This window comes from Alosa sapidissima, chromosome 8 (genome assembly GCF_018492685.1).
Source record: "Alosa sapidissima isolate fAloSap1 chromosome 8, fAloSap1.pri, whole genome shotgun sequence".
In the NCBI taxonomy this organism is placed as follows: domain Eukaryota; kingdom Metazoa; phylum Chordata; class Actinopteri; order Clupeiformes; family Clupeidae; genus Alosa; species Alosa sapidissima.
Genome location: NC_055964.1, coordinates 16,996,683 through 17,019,702, shown reverse-complemented (window position 1 = coordinate 17,019,702; position 23,020 = coordinate 16,996,683). Strand labels below are relative to the sequence as shown.

Here is a 23,020-nt window from a genome sequence, read left to right as displayed (position 1 = left end):
CTTGTTCTTGTGTTTTTCAGTTCGACAAATATGCTCCAAAGCTGGACAATCCTTTCTTAAGACACTCAAGCGTAAGTGCTCTCAAGATCATGTTAAAAACAAATAATAACAATAATTGTTGATATAATCGCTCATTTTACAAATTTTATGTTACAAATAATAACAATAATTGTTGATATAATCACTCATTTGGCAAGTCTTATAAAGGGCTTGAGACTTGCTAACATGATGTAGTTCCAGTTTCATGAATGAAAAGTGTTTTTCACCCTGAAAATCCTGTTTGTCCCACAGTTCTTCCCCTCCTACCCTCCCACCATGCCTGGGATGCCTCCACTGCTGCCACATTCAGGACCCTTCAGCTCACTGCAAGGAGCGTTCCAGCCTAAGGTTGGCAATCCTTTATTTTCTTTGTTACACACACACACACACACAGACACACTGTCTTTCTTACTTAATAATCCATATGTACACCTCAGTAAATAGCCATAGTGAGTGTTTTTAAAACTAAAGCAGAACAGCATACTCGCACACCATTCCCAGATTCCTTTCAACCAGGTTTTCGCCCTGTCGCATTGCGAGCACGGAATTACAGGCATGAAAGGCGGCAGAGCCTTTTTTTGTACTTTGCATTCTGTGTACAGGGAAAGCAGCTGCATTTGAACTAAATCAGCCCCAGATAAATCTGCCACGGCTTCTTCTCCCACCCCCAACTCCCTCACTCGCACACCACCATCACCACCACCTACCCCCCCCCACCCTCCCAACCAATAATGGACTATGCAAACAAGGTCCCTAAGCTGCTGGGGGCTTTAGCAGCGGTGAGCAGCCCGCTCGCTGGGAGATAAGCAGCCGCGGGGCTGAAGTGTGACGATCGGGCCCTGGCAGACGCCCAATGCCGCTGACCCTGTGTAAGCCACCAATCAAAGCTGGCCCAAATCCGCTGGCCTTATTCCCCCGCGGCTCCATTAAGACTTTTTGTGGCCGGCCTCCAGATGGTTAGAGCGCAGTTAGGCCCTTCCATTCAGCACCTTAAGCCGTGCTGGGCTCCAGGCTGTGGCGCCGATAGAGAGGGAGAGGGAAAGGGGGAGAGAGAGAGAGAGAGAGAGAGGGAGAGAGAGAGGGAAAGGGAGAGAGGGAGAGAGAGAGAGAGGGAAAGAGAGGGAGAGGGAAAGAGAGAGAGAGGGAAAGAGAGAGAAAGGGAGAGGGAGAGAGAGGGAAAGAGAGAGAGGGAAAGAGAGAGAGGGAAAGAGAGAGAGGGAAAGGGAGAGAGAGGGAAAGGGAGAGAGAGGGAAAGAGAGAGAGGGAAAGAGAGAGAGGGAAAGGGAGAGGAAAGAGCAGGAGTGAGTGGCCGCTGTTCCAGCAGCCTCACGGCTCTGGGATAGATTAGAGGGGCTGATCGCATTGCTGGCTCAAAAGCTGCGCGTGATTGGCTCGTTAGATTTGGCCGCCCGTTGATTTGTTTTTGGCTCCCCGGATGAAGTCAGCCGCCTTTTTTCTTTCTTTTTATTTTTTTTTTAAAACTCTCCCGCTCCTGTGAAGCCAGGCAGTAAGAACTTAATTGATAGAAAAACAGTTCCATCGATTTGGATGGATTTAGTTCACTTTGCTCACATTAAAATCTCACCTTCCATCAAGCTTATTATGTGCCGCACACTCGTATTTTTTCCTGGTCCTTCTAACACTTCTCCCCTGCCGTCTTTAGGCCTCTAATCCCCTGGATGTCGGCGCTCGGCCTGGAGCCATACCTCACACTCTCCTGCAGAAAGATCCTCGGGTAAGCTGGTGGCACTGGCACTCCCTCTAAATAGATCTTATTTTTATTTGGCGGCGACTACTTTGCTCTGCCCCTGCTGTTATTAGGCCGAGTTGACTGACAGGTTTGACTTGTTGTTTTCCAGGTACCAGATCCCTTCAGGACATCAGTAAGAGTAAGTTTCGCTCAATTTCTTTCTCTTTTCTTCACTCTTTCATTCTCTCTCTTTCTTTCTTTCTTTCTTTCTCTTTCTCTCTCTTTCTTTCTCTCTCTGTCAAATCTTCAATTTGCACTTAATGCCAAGGTCTTTGAGCCAACTGATATCATTTTCCACCTACTTATTGCAGAAGCCTGGCAAATGGTGTGCGGTTCATGTACAAATCGCCTGGCAAATCTACCACCATCAGCAGAAGATGAAGGTAAGCCAGCTGAGCTCACAGCTCAGGTGATAGTCATGAGGTCAGACACAAGGATAGGTATAACTTTTTTCCCCCTCCGGAGAAGCAAAGCTTATGCAGGGATTGTGTGGGTGTGTGGGTGTGTGTGTGAGAGAGAGTCCCACTGGAAACTGCTTTGGCCTACTGCTATCACCTACTATTCGCCATCGCCTTGGTAGACTCATCCACACGTGGGTCATGTGCCCTCACAAATCATCTGTGGGCGATAATGTGGCCTTAAATGTGTTTTGTACTGCTTGTGTAACTTGGAGTCTCATATGCTTTCACATTTGCCTTTGTACCCGTGGTTCTTTTTTCATGTTTTTTCAGTACTATTGTAGGGCTTTTAAAGTTGTAATACTTTTTTCTATCTCATTTTTTCTCTCTCCACAAATGTATCCTCTCATCAACAAAGCCATTAGATTTTAGAACAATGGGTAGCAGAAGAAAGGTTGTTATTGTAATTCTGTGCAGCACAGGAACACTTAACGGATCATTTTCAGTGTAGATTGCCGTATGTAATGTACCATAAGCCAAGATAGAGAGGCAAGCGACAAGCATACTGATGTCGTCCTCTTGTATTTATTTATTTTAATTGTGCTCAGCCTTTCTGAATTCTTTATGAACACATTTCACATTAGAGAGTCCTGCTGATCCCTGGAGCGCTGTTTTATGCAGGCCAGCTCGATCTTGCTAATGATGCAGCTGTTATTGCCCATCTTGTTTAACGTCCCTGTGTCTGCCCACCCTTGCAGCAGATGCAGCTGGATCCTCACAAACTGGACATGAACGGGAAGCTGGACCTGTTCAGCCGGCCGCCCGCCCCAGGAGTCTTTCCAGGATTCCCGTACCCTCATGACCTGGCGCGACCTCTGTTCTCCTCTACAGGTCAGTGGGACTCCTCTCCCCTCCTCCTCTTCCTCCTCTTCCTCCTCTACCTCAGCCTTACAGATACAGGTGCCGCTTGAGCCAAGCTCACCGGGGCAGCCCCTTCTTTTTCAAAAAGTCAAGATTATTTTTTTGTCCACATCTGGGAGTGAATGTGTTGCAACCATTTAGGTTTTATGGTCTTATTGTTGTGAAATTGGCCAGTGAAACACCTTTTATTTCTTGTTCCTCTCAGAGGGCAGTCATAGTGATTACCGTTACACTGAGCATTGTCTGAGCATGTCAGCTGGTAGGCCACAGCTCTGACTGTGAATAACTTTCCTGTCATGCTCCTACCTGTAATTGACTGGTGGCCCTGCATTGAAGGGCAACACAAACACAGGTGTCCTTTAGGTTGTTATTATGCAGTATTGTGTCATAAATGAGCTTGTAATTGGCTCTCCTGGTAATGATTGTAACAAGCCAGGAGAGAGACTACACACATTTTTTTCCTCACAAACAAGGTCAAGTCCTCAGTCCTCGACAGGCTGTCTTATTCGAGTCATACCAAAAACCCCCGGCCATGTGCAACCTTTACTTGCCCTCTGTGTGATACATGCATCGAGCGAATTTGTACACAAGTGAGGGGGAAAAACATGTAGTCACAGGGGATGCAAATCTACTTAATTAGCTTTGTTTATCAGCTTAACATTCTATAATCTCTGCATTTCTAAACCCTTTATAGCTGCAGTTTCCTCTGTTAGCGCAGCCTACGACTGTGCTTTAATAATAAAGCACAGTCAATCGCTGCAACTCTACCGAGGCGACTGTATGCTTACACTGATTGTCATACAAACAACAAAACTATCTGCAAATGCAATAGAAAAACCCTGGTTTTAGATGGCAACACAATATGCGCACCCATGTTGCCATGCAGTATATCCTCTGTTGATATAGCAGCTGTAGGCTTTTTGCTGGTGTGTATAGTTATGAAAATCAGCAGAAACTGATTTACTGTATTATACATGTCCTAGTCTGTTGCCAATGAGCTTTCAAACCTAGCTTAGCGTAAAGTTTACCTTAACCGACTTTGTAGAGATGCAGCACAAAGATGAATCACAATGCTTAAAGTACAGTTTCCGTTACCTTAATGGATAGCTTTGTAATCTTCATCGCATACAGGTTGCAGCCTCTTAAAATGCTTCCTCTTCATATTGCTCTATAGGTTCAGGCCATCCAGCTGCTTCGCCCTATGGCCCTTCACCACACCACAGCGGATTCCTGCCCACGAGCCACCTGGCAGGTAAGCGTAAGTAGCCCCAACATTTTACATCTCCTTCCACTCTCCTTTGGTTAATATATGTAGCTCTGTCAGCTCACATGCCCCTTTTGATTAAGATTAGATGGTTACAACAGCGAAAAAAAGGGGTTACTTTGAAGATTGTGCCATTGAAAATAGTTGTTGTTGAATTTCTGTGATGTTGTGCTATAGCCAGCTACAGGGCTTTCATGATATTTCAATATATCCTCCAGACTCCTTTAGTTTGGTGTATACTAGGAAAAGTTCAAATATCGAGCAGCCTTCTCAAAGTGCTATAGCAAAAGGAATATCAAAAGTGACATCTTTATAGAGACATCTTTGAACATTGCTCAGTGTGTCCTCTGGCCTTACACTAAATACAGTACCCTCCAAAATTATTGGCACCTCTGCTAAAGTTGACTAAAAAGAGGAATAAGTGCCAATAATTTTGGAAGGTACTGTAGATGGGTCTTTGTATTTCATGTGTAATTTTTTTATTTTTTATTTTTTACCAGAATGGGTCTGGCTCAAACGATTTTTATAAAAACACATTTCTCGCCTGCCCTCCCCCAGGGATTTTGCAAGGTTGAATTGGGATTGTGCTGGCATTCAGCAAATCACACTTTACCTTGGGTGAGGCCATTTCAATGGGCTCTTCAAAGTTTCCTTGGACCCATTCACAAAGCAAATCATTTGGCCCGTTGTATTCCGTGGCTTTGCTTTCCCATCTAAGGCATTGTGTGGATTCAGGGCTGCGGGGTGATTTCACAGGATAAGCGTCTGAGTCAATCCAATTTGGGTTCATAAGCACCTGGTGCACCGGGGGTGAACACAGGGGAAATGATGTCAGGCAGGCGCCAGGATTTCTTGGTGCAGAAAACCATCTATTGAATTTAGATCAAGGGAAGGTTGAGGCAAGATGCTACAGGCACAGTACAGTGGTATTCTGATGTGCCCTGTGTTTATTGATGTATGGATTGTTTACATAAAGGTTTTTATTTACGGCTGCCTCATGTAAGGTAGGTAGCTGTGGTTCGTGTGTTTGTTTTTGAGGCTGTCTGAGAGATTGGAGTTTGCCACGGTTAAACTGAGGATACTTGAGAGGAGCTCTAACAAATGTGAAGCACATACTGGGCCCGCTTTCAATTTGGTCTGGCCAATATGTGTCTGCCACAGCTCAGAACGCCTCACCCCCACCCCTTGCTCAATGCCTTTTCCCACAATCCATTGCTCCTCCGGCCACAACCCCCTGCCTGCAACCCTGTTAGGAGCGGGCGAGCCAGCTTCTGAAGCAATAGCAGCCAACACTTACATACATATACACATACACACACACACACACACACACACACACACACACACACAGGGCAAAAAAGAGACAGGATAGGAAGGCTTTACACACCAAAAAAAACACACAGAGGAAAGAAAAAGGGAAATACCAGAGCTGGCTTGTAAGAGAAAAGCCGAGTGGAATGGTGCAACTCCTCCAGCCACCAAGCGCTCGCTAATCCCTGTTTGGCATTTTGCAGATCCTTTTAGTCGCTCCACTACCTTTGGCGGCCTCGGCAACCTTTCAAGCAGTGCCTTCGGAGGATTAGGCAACCCCTCGCTCGGTAAGCGCTCCTTGCCCCCTGTCCGCCATGCGCCTTACGGCTAGACACAGTGGAGCTAAGCGTCAGACCACAGTGAGGGCGAGGAGGGGAGGGGAAGGGATGGGAGGGAGGAATATAAATAATGAAGGGAATCAAATAAACAAAGGCACTTAGCTCTGCAAGAAAATGCCAAAGAACATCTCAACAACAAGGAACAACAAGATAGGCATTACAAGCAAGTTACTACCCTAACCCCCGCCCCCTTGCTGCCAGGACTTAATCTGACATCTGCATGGCCAAAACTCATTCTCACAGGCAAGCTGTTTAGTTGCTTTTCATGCATTAATTACTCTTTGCCTAAGTGTTCTTAGACCAGTGTGGAGTGTGTTCTGTCCCTCTCCTTTCCCCCCTCTATCTCTCTTTCTTTCTTTCTTTCTTTCTTTCTTTCTTTCTTTCTTTCTTTCTTTCTTTCTTTCTTTCTTTCTTTCTTTCTCTCTCTCTCTCTCTCTCTCTCTCTCTCTCTCTGTCCCACTCTCTCTCTCTCTCTCTCTCTCTCTTTCTCTCTCTCTCTCTCGCCCTCTGCCTACCACTGCCAAGCTGGGCACCCTCTAGTGAAATCGATTTGAGTGAAATAGAGACTCTGTGGAATGCTGAGTCCTGGCTTTTCACAGCCCTCAACCACGGAGGGCAATTCACTCACTCTCCACTGAAAAGTCCTTGAGATGGAGTGAATGGAGAGCAGGCCACTGGTCAGCCATCAATCCAGGTAGAGAGGGGAAAACCATTAACCTCTCAGTCTTCTCAGACAGCAGAGCTGCAGCAAGAGCTTGAGAGACTTGAGACAAAGACAAGGCTACTTTTTTTTTTTTTTTTTCTTTCTTTTTCGCTCTTGGTCAGTCTGTCCATCTCTCTGTCCGTCCTTGCTTTTGCTTTTTGAGACTTCATTCAGCCAGTCAAATGATGAGGGGTGCTCACATCCCCTTTTTTTGTTTTTGTTTCTTTCCTTCTCAAGGCGCCAACAACGTCTTTGGTCCAAAGGATGGGCCAGGATTGCCGGGCTTCAGCAGTCCCCACCACGACACCTGGAACCGGCTCCACCGCACCCCTCCCTCCTTCCCTACCCCTCCACAGTGGCCCAAGGCCGCGGACATAGAGCGGAGCAACTCGGCTAACAGCCACGAGCGCGAGCGAGAACGGGAACGAGAGAGGGAGCGAGAGAGAGAGAAGGAACGAGAGAGGGAGAGGGAGAAAAGGGATTCTTCCATTGGAAAAGAGGAGAAAGATAAAGACAGGTTTGTATGAGCGGACCAAAAACATGAAATAGTTTGATCTGGACCTTTTCGTTTTTCCTTTTGTTGATGCTAACTTTTATTCACCCCCTGATTCTCTGCACCTACAGGGATTCGCTGGATCGGAACCGCCACTCCAACCGGTCCTCCCCTGCCTCCGCCCCAGTCGGCTACCAAATCAGCAACCTGATTCGGTCCAACAGCCAGAACTCCAGCGACTCGGGCCGCCACCACAGCTCGGAAAGGGCCCGCGAGACCGAGAAGGACATGATGGAGCGCCACCGAGAGGCCGCCATGATTGCCGACATCAAGGTGAAGGAGAGCCGCTCCCCTGGAAAAGAGGTCCAGGAGCGCCGGTCCTCCGAGGACCAGTGCAAGCCCATTCACCGCTCGCCCTCGCCTTACTCCAAGGCCGTTAACCCCGACACGGGTCTCAAGATGGCTGCCGCCCTTCCTCCACCGATCAAGGACGGCGACCGCAAGGAGCCACCATCTGAGATGATCCACAAGGTCAAAAACGACATGAAGATCAAGGAGGAGCGCAAGGAGGAGCAGGAGGTGATGGTGGTGGGGTCCGAGCCGCCCTCTCAGCCCACGGTGCCTCCCCCTCCACCTGCACCTCCCGCCCCTTCTGGCCCGCACCACCTCCACCCTCAGATGACCCATCAGCACCCTCCGCCCTCCCCCCGCTGCAGCGACCTCCCGACCTCGGCCGCCCTCCACGGCGTCCCCATGCCGCACTCGCTCCCGCTCTCCATGTCGGCCATGCACCAGATGGGCAGCCTGAATGTGCTGGACCGCGCCCGCATGGCCCCCTTCATGGGCGTGAGTCCGTTAGCGGCGGCGGCAGCGGCGGGGCGCGAGCGTCTGCAGCACCCGGCGTTCAGCTGGGACCCGCTGCGGGAGGCCTACCGCAACCTGGACCTGCAGCGCCGCATGGACTTCCAGCTGCGGGCCGAGCAGGTGCAGCGCTTCCAGCAGGGCTCCCCCTACGCCGAGGCGGCTGAGCGCGGCTACCGGGAGCGCGAGCCTCACGACTACGCGCACCACGAGCACCTGATGGAGGTGCGGCGCGAGCAGGAGCGCATGCGGCAGCAGGCCGAGGAGCGCGAGCGCATGCACCTGCGTGAGGAGCTGGACCGGGCACGCCTGCACCAGCTCCACCAGTCGCCCATGGAGGGACACCTCCCGCACATGCCCCCCTTCATGTCGCACCTCGGGGGGATGCCTTACCCGAGACTCAGCCCCTCCACCGGGCACAATGGCCTTCTCAACCGCACGCCTCCCACCGCAGCGCTAAGTGCCCCACCGCCACTCGTGCCCTCGGGAAGTGCCAGGCCGTCCTCGCCCAGACGGACTACCCCCCTCACCACCCAGGACCCCCGCGATTACTCCCCCTCACGAAACCCCAAAGAGGTTGAGGCGCGATAGCTTCACTTATCTGGATTGACTTTGGAGAGGAGTCTCTCCCATTCTGAAGACAGAATGCACTTATTTTCCTGAGCGAAAATCAAAAATGTAAAAAAAATTGAAAGAGACGTGTATAAATTGTACAAAGATTTGTACAGCTGAAGAAGCACACGCCATTATTTTATATGGACTTGCAGAGAAGGTTGGTTTGGAAAAAAGTTGAAACTCAAAGCATATGTTCATTACCAATTTAAAAATTGATATTAATATATTAATCCAATTCTTCTATCATTTTTTTCGTGTGAAAAGTGAAATTATGAAATGAGTTTGTACATTTCCTATTATCTTTCCATGTATAGACATTATTTTTATGAATTTGCATATTGTTGCATTACAGTATGTCACATTTCCCCCAGTGTCTATTCCTGTCCACTGTAAATCATGTCCACAGTGGAGGCTGGATTTTTTTTAAAGAATTGCTTGAACAGTCAATTTTCCCTACGGTACCTTAAAGTTCTCAGTGCTGATGTAAAAGAAAATTACATTTAAGGTGGTTTTGTTCAATTGGTTTGCCTTTGAGATTGAGACAAAAAGTGTATTATCCCTGTTGGTTATTGTAAAGAAAAACAATGTAAATATCTTGTTGATATTCCGCGAGACGAAAAATTACCATGTAAATTTACTAGGCTTTTTAAATGTTTCTAGAAAAACAAAATTAAATAAAATTGAAACCACTTCCGAAATGAAACCATGGTAACAGACCAGCCAGCGCAATCAAAAAGAAGGCAAGCATTAAAGCGCGGTCATAGAGTGAAGACATGCAATCTATGCAACAACGCATTGGAAGACCGTGATGGAGTACAACCTGCAAGTGATATTGGGAATATTTTATGAGGAAGGAACCTGGATTACTGACACCCATCTGTTTTTCAAACAAAGGATTATAAAACTGAACTAGAGCCTGCCAGGTCCAAGACAAACTTTCATAGAAACAAAACAGTCTTGCAGCCCTAGAGAACTTGGGAGGAAAGAGATTGATTGATTGGGCGGCAATAGACTTTCTCTGTCGACCTTGTGGTGTTGTGCAGTTTCTTCTTTTCTTAGACTCTTGTATACAAAACAAGTAGAGTTTTAGGCGTGCAAAAAATGAACATTCATGGTTTTAAAATGTACGGAATAAAGGTTGGACCTTATATCTGCAGACTGTCTAGTGCTTCATTTTATGTGTCCTGCCAGTAACATCATTGTGTCCTCAGACAGAGAGCTCCTATTTAACAGCCATGCTCTATTAGCTGTGGAAAATGGCACCCGTAACCTGAGGTTAAACACTAATATGATGTCCCTGACCAAAAATGCAATACACCAATTCCCACTGTGTGGAGAGCTTATGAATGTGCTTACTTTCTTTATTAGAGCCGTATCCAATAGCTCATTCATATTTTATTTCCAATTATTATCATTTTAGTCTGACATTTTCATGCAATAAAGTCTAGTCTTCCTTGCGAATCGATGAGATGAGGGGAGAGGGAGAAGGACTAATAGAACATTGATTTTGTGAGAAAGCAGGTTTTGAGTGTTTGTGTTGCAGGTAACCGTTATTGACTCACAGGCGAGCGGCGTATTGACCTGCGGTCTGCACTCATTAACAGAAGCAGTGCCTGGGAGGCAGGCGATCGGATGTGAGGGGAGAGAGCGAGAGAGTGCCCCCCCCCACACACACACCTCCTCCACTCCTCTCCCTTCCACTCTCCTGCGTGTGTGTTTGGCTAATAAGCCCAGAAGGCCCTCTAGTCTCTCTCATGCAGGAAGAGGAAGTGTAGGTCAGCACTGCTATGGCCCATTATCCGTCCACCTGGCTCTGGCCCCACTCTCTCTCCATCTCCCTCCCTCCCTCTATCTCTCTTCACCTCCCTCTCTTGCTCTGCCTCTCTCAGCGACTGTCCTGAGACCCACTATTCATCCTTCTAATGCCCCCCCCGCGCTTCCCATCTGTTTCTCGGCCAGTGACCCGCCTGGCTCACGTCCCCGGGTATCAGAGCGTAATGACAGCGCACATCAAACCTGCGAGGTCATTAAAGGATGTTATTGAAAATCAATGTTCCCCTGTGTCTGGCAGACCTCTAGGCACAGCTTTTTTGTGTTAAAAGGGTGGGGGTGGGGGGACTTGTGGACTAGATTGCCAGGCGGAACACCAGAACTGTGTATTGGGGAGATTTAAAACACGATCACTTTCAATTTGGAAGGGCTGTAATTGAGCCAGGGCGTGTGCAGAGTGAGAGCTGGTGTTTACTGCACTGATCCTGGCTTTAGCGCCTGTGCTTTCTTGGCCAATCTTTCAGTCTGCGGAGACTACTTACCACCACCAGCCTGTAATTGCAGAGTGTTTTTACTCCGTTGTTTACCTCAGGGAAATGCAGCCTTCTCCCTCCTCTCTTCAATGCATCAAACCTTTTTACATGGACACCCATCCAGAGGTGGTGCTGTACAAAGGCAGTGCTGCTGCAGGTGGTGCTGTTTATTGTGTTGCTTCTTTTTGACCTATTCGCCAAATCAATCTGTGGTCAGTCTTGGCATCCTTTAATTGCAAATCTTTGGGTTTGGGATTTTCTGCACTCTTTATCATTAGGTCATACTTGTCCAAATGTCCCCACTAGACATGAAATAAACAAAAAGATGCCTGCTGTGGCTGTTTTTATTTTTTAGCAAGCTAATGTTTCCTATTGCTGAAATATCCCTGTGAGGGCCATTGCATTAGTTCCCACTTAGAGAGTGTTTTGGCAGTGGAGATTGGTAATGAGGCTGGGGCGCAATGATCACATTCGAATTGCACCAGGCACCATGGGACCTACAGATTTTGGGGGAGTTCCACTCTGTGAGCAAGCCCATAATAGCAGCACGGGTCCACTGCTGAGATTTGAGATTCCCTTCTTCAGTCAAATCAGCCAAGCAAGGCCCAGGGCTGTGCTCAAGAAAATATCAAAATCTAGAGGTAGTATGTGCATACTCATTTACCCGGTATAGTATTTATGTTCCGTGTATGTTTGTAAACATGGAGTCTCGTTAATCTAAAGGGTGCTGTCATAATGTACCATGGTTATCATTTTATCTCCTTTAAAGGTTACGTATGACTATTACTCAACTCCCACCCTAATCTTTTTATAGGTCCCAGCGTCAACAGATCAACAGCTGACATTTTCCAGGCCAGTCACGTCACTGGCACGCTGAGCAGAAAGCTGCCCAGACGGTGTGAATTCCAGTCAGCAGTGACAAAGTGCTGGCTAATGTCTTTGCACCTCTAGTCCAGTGGCAAACGCCCCCTGTGTCACGGCCCGCCGTAAATCAACACGTTTCAAAACAGAACTCTCCATGAGCTAGAGTGAGTGTTGCTCTGGAGAGCCGGGGGGTGGGGGGGGCAAAGCAGGGGGGAGATTGGGTGGGAGAGAGCTGCTAGTCAATTTAATTCTCTTCCTCCACTTTCATTCAAATTGGAGTGTCATTTGTTTATTTTATGCATTCCCCCTACCCAATACCCACACACTGGCAGCATTATGTATACACGAGCTGTGCAAAATGTGTGAGGGAAAGGAAACGTTTGTGCAGCTGGGTGCAGCTGGCAGAGGTAGTCCCTTCCCCTGAGTGGAGGTCGGAGAGCCTGGCATGGTGCCCTCGCCACCCTGTGCCTTGTGTGGGCCAACCAAGTGGAGAGTAAGGGGGAGGTGGGGGAGAGAGAGAGAGGGAAAGAGGCCCCCCTCAGAAGCTCTTGAGAGCGAGAATCTTGAAGCAGATCGTATGCACACAAAACCCCTTCCAATTTGGCACATTGGGAGTACACAATTAGTCATTGAGACGTTAATCAAATGTGCCTCCGTGTTCGACTGAGGGAGGGAAGGACGTTTTGCCAGCTGGTAACAACACGACACGCTTGGACGAGCCAAAAGTGTACTTTATTTAAATATTAAACTTGTCTTGACAGTATTCCTCTGGAGTTCTGTTAGCACGTTGCCTGGCCCAGTGTTAGCGGATTGCCTCAGAGCTATTTGCCAACGGCCAAGATGAAAGATTCTTTTCAGAGCCGCGGGAGGAGAATAAAGACTTATTCCACCAATGTCTGATGTTCATAAGCATTTTTCACCTCTTCACTTACAAGTACACATATTTTATCTGGCATGGTTGATTCAAATCTCTAATACCTTTTTTTCAAAGGGGACAGAATAGATTAATAGAATCAGCATAAATCTCTTGTAATGAAGGTACATTTGGCAGGGCATTTTAGGGTTATTACTATTATCATGGTGGTTGGAGAAGAGCAATTGCTCTTAAAATGAATGATAGATAATGTAAATCTCTGAGTTTCCATCAAAGATGGAATTCTCTGGTTCAAATTATACCTAATAGAAATGTTCCTCCTAATTTTTTAATTTTCAGTCCATAAATCCACTGGAGTACATATTTAAAATCTTCCATTGCTGCAAGAAAGTGATAACAATCTCACTGAAAGTCTCTTTTGCACTAATACCAAGGCCAAACATACCTTGGAACATTTAAACACATAGGCAATATATAAAGTTGCTATTTACTGCATAGGTCTTATAGCTCTTTAGTGTCTCTTGTGAGTGATAACAAGGGGGAACACTTCAGTAGTGTGTTTACAGTGCTTCTTGCACTTAACATAACAATGTTATGTTGTTTTGTCTGAGCACAATGGCTAACTCAAACACAATGTTCAGTGGGGGGAAACAATTTGTCTCCACCTGCCAGCAAAAGTGCTCCCTGTGCAGCACATTGACCCTAAAGAAAATGGATCAATTACAGTAAGCCTTTGTTTGGGCCCAGCTGTCTGTTTCCTGCTCTTTCCAGTTTTTGGTTAGCAACGCCTCCTGATTCCATCAGGTTGTGTGAGAGACCTGGAAGCTCCACCTCATGCTGTGTCTATTTCACTGAAAGCATTTTAGTTTTGTCAAGCTCAAATGGTGCTTATGCTCTTCACAAGGACAATGATGTTTAAATGTGCAGTACGTATTTTAGGAATGACTATAATAAATGACAGCAATAAAAAATTGAAATATTTATTTTTTTGTAGTTCATACAGTTCATAGGATTTGCACCTTCTATTAATTTCCCTTTTTCCTGTGTTGGTGGAAGAACACTTCACCCAATATTAAGACCATATTTCAAACTGTCATATGACTTTAAAGACTATCTCCAAATGGAAAACTAGTTGTGACGCTTTCTGTTGTTTTGGAAAGGCCTTGGCATTCATTTGACAGCTCCAGCACTGCTTTGCTTATCAGACCCCTCACGTGTATTTTGATACTATCTGCTTCCTAAAGTTATTACGCATACACTATACAACACACATTCATGTAAGTTGTTGCTATTGTCAGCTACACATTTGAGGAAGGAGTTGGTGTTGATATAGGCAAATTGATGCTTTGAAAATACAACACAAAGAAAGAAAGAAATCCCCCTTTCAATTTTTTCTTAAAGAAAACACATAGCGATGCTGTCTGGGGCTGTCTTCACAAGCCCACTGAATTGCTGTCATGCGTGTCTGTGTGTGTGTGTGTGTGTGTGTGTATGTGTACAGCCTATTGTATTCTGAGAAGTGATCTCCTGTTGATTTGCTAAGCGTGCATAGCCAGCATGGATTCTCAGCCAGGTATTGTTCAAAAAGTTCACATCAGAAAAACTCCAATCACACAAAAGGGTGCTGGAACAGTTATTTTCAAATAGAGAGAAATGGGTGAATTTATGTTAAGTACATGATGCAGCCAAACATAATTCAGTTCTTGTACCTCTATTGGCACCATCTTTTCACACCATTTCTGTCAGCCTTTGTGAAGGAAAAATACTTTGTGAAGGGAAAGAAAAAACATTGGCATACTACCGCTGGCACACTACTTGCATTGTGTTCATGGGCCGCTACCGGTCAGATTTCACCACAAAGAATAGCACAGACAGCCAAAGACTGGCTCTCACTCAAAAAACCTGAAATAGATTGTTGCCTGATTGCTAAACCCATGACATTCCACAGAGCTTACATCACTGACTGGAGACAAGATAAAATGTTTGTTATCATCTTGTCTTGTTTTAGTTGTCGCATACTGACACCGCTATACAGTCATTCAGACCCGGAGATGACCTCTATTTTAACCAGAGCACTAATGTACACATTGTTGTGTTTGGTATTATTTGTCTAGTGTCAACTAGGGAGCAATATGGGTGCACACTAATAAAGCGATAGCAGATGACTTCGGAAACTGGCCCCTTCCACAGAAACGCAAAGCATTCCTCCGCTGGTGGAGAGAGATTGGGGGCCTGGACTGTGTAGCAGGCCCTGTCTGGCAGCATGCTTTGAAAAAGCACTTATCTGGTATCTGTGCAGGAGCACACGATAACACTCCCCTATCTTATCTCGCTCTGTTCGTTAATGTCACAGCTTAAGGGCTGTTTCCCCACTTGCACCAGGATCTGCAGAGTGGATTGTTTGCAGATTAGCCAAGGGGGCCTTTGTAAGCTTGGACGACAGACAAAAAAACACACCCCAAATGCCTACTTTGCCCTGCAGAAGTTCCCATGTGTACGTGCCATGGCCCACTGTTTGCTCAACGTTGTGATAAGATCTCCACACTGAGGAAGGTAAATATAGTCTAACTGTATTCAATGTGATTGAGGCATTTCAAAATTACCCCTGACACGCCACAACGTCAAATATACAAAAGCACATACGTGTAGCCATAAATGATCTGACCTTCATTTGAGAGCACTGGGTGTGTTTTTCACAGAATGTTTTCATATTATAAATAGCTGTGATGTGTCACACGCCGTTTTGAGGAAACATGTTGCAATTATCTTACTATGGAATAAGGCCGTGCCAAGCTCCATTGACTTCAGACATCTGGCTATCTCTCTGTACCCTTGGCTACAGAGTGACTCACTCAGCGGTTGGCTTGGGTGTTGAAGGCCAGCTATTTAGCACATCAAAACAACAAGGACCCATATCAAGCAGGCCCTGTCCGTGGCTTGTTGCGGTGCCGCCCAAGAATGTCTCTTATCTGGCTCTCGGCTTGTCGGTTTATGTCGCCAAAGCAGATGCCCACATTCTCTCCTGCGTGTTGCACTCTGGGAGAAGTGTAGCCATGACAGACAGGTCACATCGAAGCGGTGAGAAGGATTTAACTCTTGGAGGGATTTCCTGAGCCTCAAGGAATGGGGGAGGGGGAGAAAGTGCCGGACAAAGAGATGGGTTGCCAGAACCGTCAGGGCTGTAGTGGTGTGTGTCGCCACGGTTGTCAGGAGCTAAACACATTCCCCCTTAAGCTGTTCCTGCACCTGATCATCTTTCAGTCTCTGAAACAGCCACACACACACACATACACACACATATGAACACACACACACACACACCATTTCCTTCTTTGTTATTAGCATTGCTTAGGAGTCAGGCCTAATTTCAGCAAGCTGTGTGCAATCAGGTCCTGTTAATTTCCCACCCAGTCCGCACTTATTGATGTTACTGGATCCTTTTGAAATGAAAAGTTTATGTGTGGCGTAATTATCCGTCTGAGGTTATTATGGAATCCAATAATAATCCACAATGTAAGTGATTTTCATTTCCTTGTAATCTTTATCACCCAGCAGCCCTAAAATGGGGCGTTTTTCAAAGGGCACACACAGGAGGCTTTGAATGCTCCGGCATTTTTTAAATGAAGTGGCTGGGGCCTCTGTGCTCTCTCTCTCTCTCTCTCTCTCTCTCTCTCTCTCGCTCTTGCTCTCTCTGCTCTTTTGTCTTTTCATTTTCAGCGCCAGGGCTTGACAGCGCGGGAGACACAGGGGATTTGTCAGTGTGTGATCATGGAGACCCTTTGACAAATGAGTGAATTTGGCAGGAGTGGCAGAGGTAGGGCCCTGGGCTCTGTCTGTGGACTGAGAGATTGGTCCTGCATGGGCTCCTGTGAATGTAGCAATTCAATGTAAAAATGACCCACACAATGACATCTGTGGATGAGATTCCGTAAAATCAGACCAATATTTGTCCACAAGTTCCCAGCAAATAGTCTGTTGTATTGGATCGCAATTGGATAACAATATGACTGTCATCCGTTTAGCTTGCCTTTGGCCCGCCTATATCAGATACACCGATGTGATTGGCTCCCCGCGATACAAGTGGCAAAAGTTACATGCATCATTACTCATTGCCAGAGTGTCTCGCAGAGACAATTCAACTTGTGCTCTTGCGAGAACTCTGGATTTTTCAGGGTACACCTCAAATGCTTTTTCACCTAATGTGGAATGTAAATTATAGACAGCCATAGTGACTTTGGTAGAAAAATCGTATTGTGTTGCCACGACTAATGAAGCATGGATACATTTCATTTCATGTCAATCTTGGGATGAATTATGAGAATATGTGCAATCGTTTGCAGTTAATCACAGTATCATGAGTAAATAACACTTAGTTCAGCTGCCTACATGAGTTGAAACACTTGTTTAAATAAAGTATCATTTTGTGTATGATTATCCCATACATTGCAGACCAATAGCTCCTGGTACACTTTCAATTTAGTTGTGGTCACATTTTCAGTCCAAATACTAGCAAACATAATATGGTCACAATTTAGTGATCACCTTCCCTTTGCTTATAACTCATGGCCTCAATGACAGCAAGCAGCTCGACGGGAATTCTATGGATTAGCCATTTTCCCTAAAGCTTGCTAGAATCTGCTTTACACAACAGTACCCTAAACTGCATCCACTAGGCCAGACACCTTGAGCTCTTAACAATATTCACTGAATGTTCCATATCATGAGGGCATGATTCCAAATGAAGTGATTAGTATCATCTGTCAGTGGTGTGTTATTTCAGTACCGGTAAATCTATTACTGTCTGTTCATATTAGAACCACATACTGAATTGTGGTCATTTTTCAAGAGAAATATCCAGTAAATCATATTAGTTCAGTAATTGCAATGCAATCACCTTCTAGTCAATCTTTATTACAGTCAAGTCAGACACACACAGAGTACACAATTGACTCTCCTTGACTGATATTAAAATCATTGCTTATGCATTGTGTTTATTTGCCCATACACAATTTAAATCACTACCGGTGGAAACAAATTAGTATACATGCACTGATGTAATTGCCTTTTTATGTAATATGTACATTCTATAAATGTTTTCCTGCGAAATTTCAGCCAGAATAGGTCTGCATTGATAGTAATGATTGTGGAGGGGCAATAACATGGCTTTGTGTGGCTTGGCAGATAGGTGGCTTACAAAGAACAAGTGCTACCCCTAGTGGTAGGTTAGGCAAATTGCATATGAGTCTTTGTTCCTATACCTCATAAGATAATGGACACTAATGCTTAATGAGTGAAGTAATTAGATGCAGACTGGCTGAGATTATATTTAACAGCAATAAGCACAACTTTGGCCTTTCATATAACACTGCTAATTATTTGTCACTGATTAAATTAAAATGTTAGTTTTGATGTTGCATAATTAATTGTTTTATGCATATTTAGATTCAAAATTGAACAGATGAAACAGTATGTGAAGCAAATACTATGTGTGTGTTCTTGTGTTCATTTTTGGGCTTTTCTCTGTGTTGTATATTTCATCAAATGATGAATAGAGTAATTGTGTGTTTGTGTGTGTGTGTATGTGTGTGGGGGGGGGGAATTAACACACTGGAAAAGCTCATATACTCACCAGTCTTCACTCTGGCCATTCTGTCAGGAAGAAATGTCAGAGATTAGCTGCATGTGCAATAAGGAATTGCTCAGTAATTGACTATATGCCATGGACGGCTCTCAGCCAGTTCATATATTTCCGGTAAAGTGTCAGCTGTGTTGTAGTGGCTATTGTTCTAATCTGTCGGCTCTTTTTTAGACAAGCAATGTGAGATAAAGATGTCTCTTCTTCCCGTAACACCTTTAGTGTAGGCCTACCTGTTTACACGGACCCGGTTGGGTGCTGCACCAAGTGAATGAGCATGTTAGGATTTATGGGTTAGGGCAGGCTATGCACGTGTCAAAGTTGAATAAAGAGTTGCCCTGTTGGGCATAAACAAGATAGTCAGTGTCCGAGTGAATGCAAAAGGAGCAGAATATAACTGTAGAAGCCGTTACAACCCAGCTGACACTTCACCGGAGATGTATGCACTGGCTTAGAGTCTTCCATGACATGTGGTCAATTGTATTACATGTAACACCAGAAAGCTGCTTTAGTATTCTCTCATCGGCATCAATTTACATGTAGGTTTTGTGGTAAATGATTTATGTTCACCAAAAACTCAGCAAGAAGAGGGTCTCACCAAACCCAGACGAATCTGACCTCTCTCCCTGACTAGTGGTTGTCACTTAGCATGCTGTTTGTGAAAACTGGGTTTTTCCATCCCCACAGATACTGTCTATCAGAAATACAGATCACAGTTAAGGTGTTACATCATAAGGATTTTTGCATGTTACACTAGTGATGTATGGTGCTGTAGGATGTGCATGCTTTAGTGCTTCATTTGAACAGGCTTCTTATGTCGGTTCGTAGAATGTTACTCTTCCCTTCCATAGGTTACCTAGGCTATAGCTATACAGGGCCGGTGGTAGCATAGTGGCATACTGTAGCTGTTAATGATATAATCTGTACCACATTTTGTAATCACTGTTTTGAATTCTGGCAGATATGTCACACCATAGTAATTAATGTTAATAGCTTCAAACTTTCAGCAGCTTTCCCAATAAGGCCTGACCAACCACAAACCTCTGTATTGTTTATTCTTACAGTAGTATGCTTACTATTACAATAATTTATGTTCCTTCTGAATTGTTCTCCTGGCTGCACTAAATTTTCCATGGCTGTACTGCAAGTGGCTGCAGTGTCCATATCACATTCGAGTCCAGGTGCCCACTAGGATCCAGGTTCACAATTGACCTACAGTCTTTTCTCGACCCCACCCCATCTCTCTCTCTCTCTAATTTCTTGTCACTCTTCAGTGTCCTATCTGAATATATTTATATAAAGAAAAGATACATGAAGGAAACTGGTAAAAGCAGTAACACATGATATGAGCCAGCTGACATCAAATGCACAAAAAACTGCAGGAAATAAAACAGTGCTCAAAATAAATAAAACCATACATTTTTTTTTACCGTAAAACAAAACCAAAAAAGGCAAGAATACTTGTGTTTACGTATGTCTGAAGTAGAAGCCTCTTTTTCCAAACCCTATTGTTTTCCTTTTCTCTTCCGAGATGAATAATCTCTGCTCGTGTTGAATTCATGGCACCATCTGTAAATGCCGGCACACAAGAAAACACTTCTTTCCCTTGTGGTCAAATGGACATTGAAAGTTGAATCTATCTATAATATAATCTTATTCTGTAACTACAATGTACATTGCAGAGTGGTATTTAACCTCACTTCTCGAGTTCTCAACATAACATAAAACTGTTTGTTCCTCAGAACAGCCAATCAAAACATCCCCGCCTTTCAGTGACCTCCCGTATTTGCATGCACACTGCAGTTACACCACCTTGTGGCACCGAGGTAGGGCACCTGCCTGCTATGCGGGAGACCCGTGTTTGATTCCCAGACGTACCTAACATGTCCATTAAGGGAATTACAAACAATACTACTACTGACACACTTTATATCTGATAAAATATTGAAGATTGATGTGTCTGTCATATATTCTTCAATTTCCCCTTGGGGATCAATAAAGTATCTATCTATCTATCTATCTATCAGTGCTGCCTTAGCTTGGACACAATTAACAGGCATATCATGTCCTGATTGATTGGCTCTTAGGCAGATATTTTGTTTGTTTTACAAACCTTACTATGATGGCCTTAGAAAGCAGACTTAATCCTCGTTAGTTACCTTATAACCACATAAAACACATAAAGCTTTGTTGAATGCTTTACCCTTTCGGACCAAATCAAGACATTCCCTTTTGTGTTTGATAGTGTCAGATTGTCTATTATTGTATATCCATCATTGTCTATCATAATTTGCTCGATGGCATCATGAGGCTAGTTATGGTAACATCAATATTGTGAAAAAGGGGTCAACAAGGTACAGTAAATAGTGAATATAACAATAACATGGTTATTTAAAGCCTAGCTCGATTAATAAAAAATGCACATGTGTACGTATTTGGACAGTGTTTTTTCCAAAAGGAACTTAAGCTGTACTTCAGCTGTCACAAAATGTAGTGGAGTAAAAAGTAAGATATTTGGCCTAGAAATGTACTGGAGTAAAAGTAAACGTTTAACTAAATTTAAAAACTCAAGTAAAGCACAGATACATAAAAAAGCGACTTAAGTACAGTAATTGAGTAAATGTACTCAAGTAATATACGCCACTGCTCTACATAAACACATTGCACAAGGCATTTGAAAGTAGCAACATTAGCAAGTTGTTTGGGTTTAATGATGCCCATGTCAAACAAAATTACACTTAAAGCAAAACCCAACATTTGTGTTGTGAATATATGAATAAATCCACATCCACATCCACACAGTGAATATATTTTTGAGTGACCATAATAAAATAAATAAACAATCAACCAAATAAAAAAAGATAGTAGAAACCATTATAGAAAAAATAAAGAAACCATAATGAGAAATCCAGCAAAGCAAAGATTCTGCTGCCACACTGAAACTTTATGACCATTTTTAATAATTATAACACCTGAACAGAATTTAGGCCCTATGTTATACAACCCCAAAACAGAAAAAGTTGTTACGTTGGGTAAAATGCAAATAAAAACAGAATGTGATAAGTATCGTAAACCCATATTTAGCAGCAAAAAGCACAACATATCAAATGTTGAAAATGAAAATTTGGACTATTTCATGGAAATATATGTTAATTTTGAATTTGATGCCAGCAACATGTTTCAAAAATAGTTGGGACGGGAGCATGTTTACCACTGTGCTGCTTCACCTCTTCATTTAACAAAAATTCTGTAAATGTTTAGGAACTGAGGAGAACAGTTGTTAGAGTTTTGAGAATGAAATGTTGTCCCATTACTCCCTCATATAGGATTTCAGTTGCTCAACCAGTATGGGGTATTCTTAGTCATGTTTTTTCATTCCATTATGCACCTAATTTGACAAATCTGGACTGCAGACAGGCCATTTTACCATCTGGACTCATAATCTATTGAGAAATACTGTTTAAATATGTGCAGAATTAATTTTGGCATTGTTTTCCTGAAATATTCAAGGTCTTCCCTGGAATAGACATTGTCTGGATGCCAGTATATGTTGCTCAAAACCTGTATACATCATTCAGAATTGATTGTGCTTTGCCAATGTGCAAGATGCCCATGCTGTAGGCACAAATACTCCTCCACACCATCATGTTGGGTTTTGGGTTGCCTCTTTAGCCCAGATGAGTCCATGATTTCCAAAAAGAATGGCAAATTTTGATTGGTCTAACCACAGGACCTTTTTCCATGTTACCTCAGTCCATAAACAAGCGTATAGGCCCAGATAAGACTGTGGTATTTTCTGTACCATGTCTCAATACAATTTTGCTTGTTTTGGCTGTTACAATTTTGGCTGCAGTTTTTGAATTGAGTATCAAACTGTGCACATAGACAATGACTATCAGATGTTTTCCTGAGCCCATACAATGAAAGGTCTGAAAACAGGTATGATGTTGATGCAGTGCCATCTGCAGGATGCAGACCACGGCCATCCAATTTATTTTTCAGCTCTTTCCCTTATTTGCAAAGATTTCTCTGGATTCTCTGAATGTTTTAATAATATTATGTCCTGTATATGATGAACTCCCCAAATAGTTCACAATTTCATCTTAAGAAGCATTTAATCATTGTTTCATCATTTGTGCACATAGGTTTACACAGAGTGATGAATACCCCTACATCTTTACTTCTAAGAGCTTTACTTCGGGGATGCTCTTTTTCATACCCAATCATGTTGCCAGTTACCCTAGTTGTGAAATATTCCTCCTTTTGTTTTCTGTATCATTACACAACTTTTCCAGCATTCTGTTACCCTGTCCCAACTTTTTCTGAAACATGTTGCTTGCTGGTATCAAATTCAAAATTAACATATTTTCCATGAAATAGTCAAATTTGTCATTTTCAACATTTCATATGTTGTCTGTGTTATTTTTGCCACTAACTAAGAGTTTAAGAAATTTGCAGATTACATTCTGTTTTTATTCACATTTTACAAAACGTCCCAACTTTTTCTGTTTTGGGTTGTACATATCATTTTAAATCTCTGCCACATCTGACATTTGGGAGTTAGAAATATACATACAAAATATATTAGGCTATACTCTTAAATTCATCACTAAAGCAATTTCATTAAAAAAGACAGAAAGCCCCCAGCAAG

At 43.9% G+C, this 23,020-nt stretch overlaps 1 protein-coding gene across 10 annotated transcripts in view; it reads left to right on the top strand.

The window, feature by feature from the left end:
* fbrsl1 (fibrosin-like 1) overlaps positions 1–9,849 on the top strand; it is a 235,266-nt gene extending 225,417 nt beyond the window's left edge. For 7 of the 10 annotated variants that reach the window (XM_042100135.1, XM_042100138.1, XM_042100139.1 and 4 more), the window contains 10 exons: positions 21–71; positions 292–387; positions 1,703–1,774; positions 1,899–1,928; positions 2,101–2,172; positions 2,946–3,078; positions 4,283–4,366; positions 5,887–5,970; positions 6,962–7,241; positions 7,349–9,849. In XM_042100135.1, coding sequence (XP_041956069.1) covers positions 21–71; positions 292–387; positions 1,703–1,774; positions 1,899–1,928; positions 2,101–2,172; positions 2,946–3,078; positions 4,283–4,366; positions 5,887–5,970; positions 6,962–7,241; positions 7,349–8,669 — 2,223 coding nt within the window. In that variant the 3' untranslated portion in view covers positions 8,670–9,849. The remainder of the gene's footprint in view (positions 1–20; positions 72–291; positions 388–1,702; positions 1,775–1,898; positions 1,929–2,100; positions 2,173–2,945; positions 3,079–4,282; positions 4,367–5,886; positions 5,971–6,961; positions 7,242–7,348) is intronic. The other 3 variants (XM_042100137.1, XM_042100140.1, XM_042100142.1) reach the window with 3 other exon arrangements.
* Positions 9,850–23,020: the final 13,171 nt, after the last annotated feature.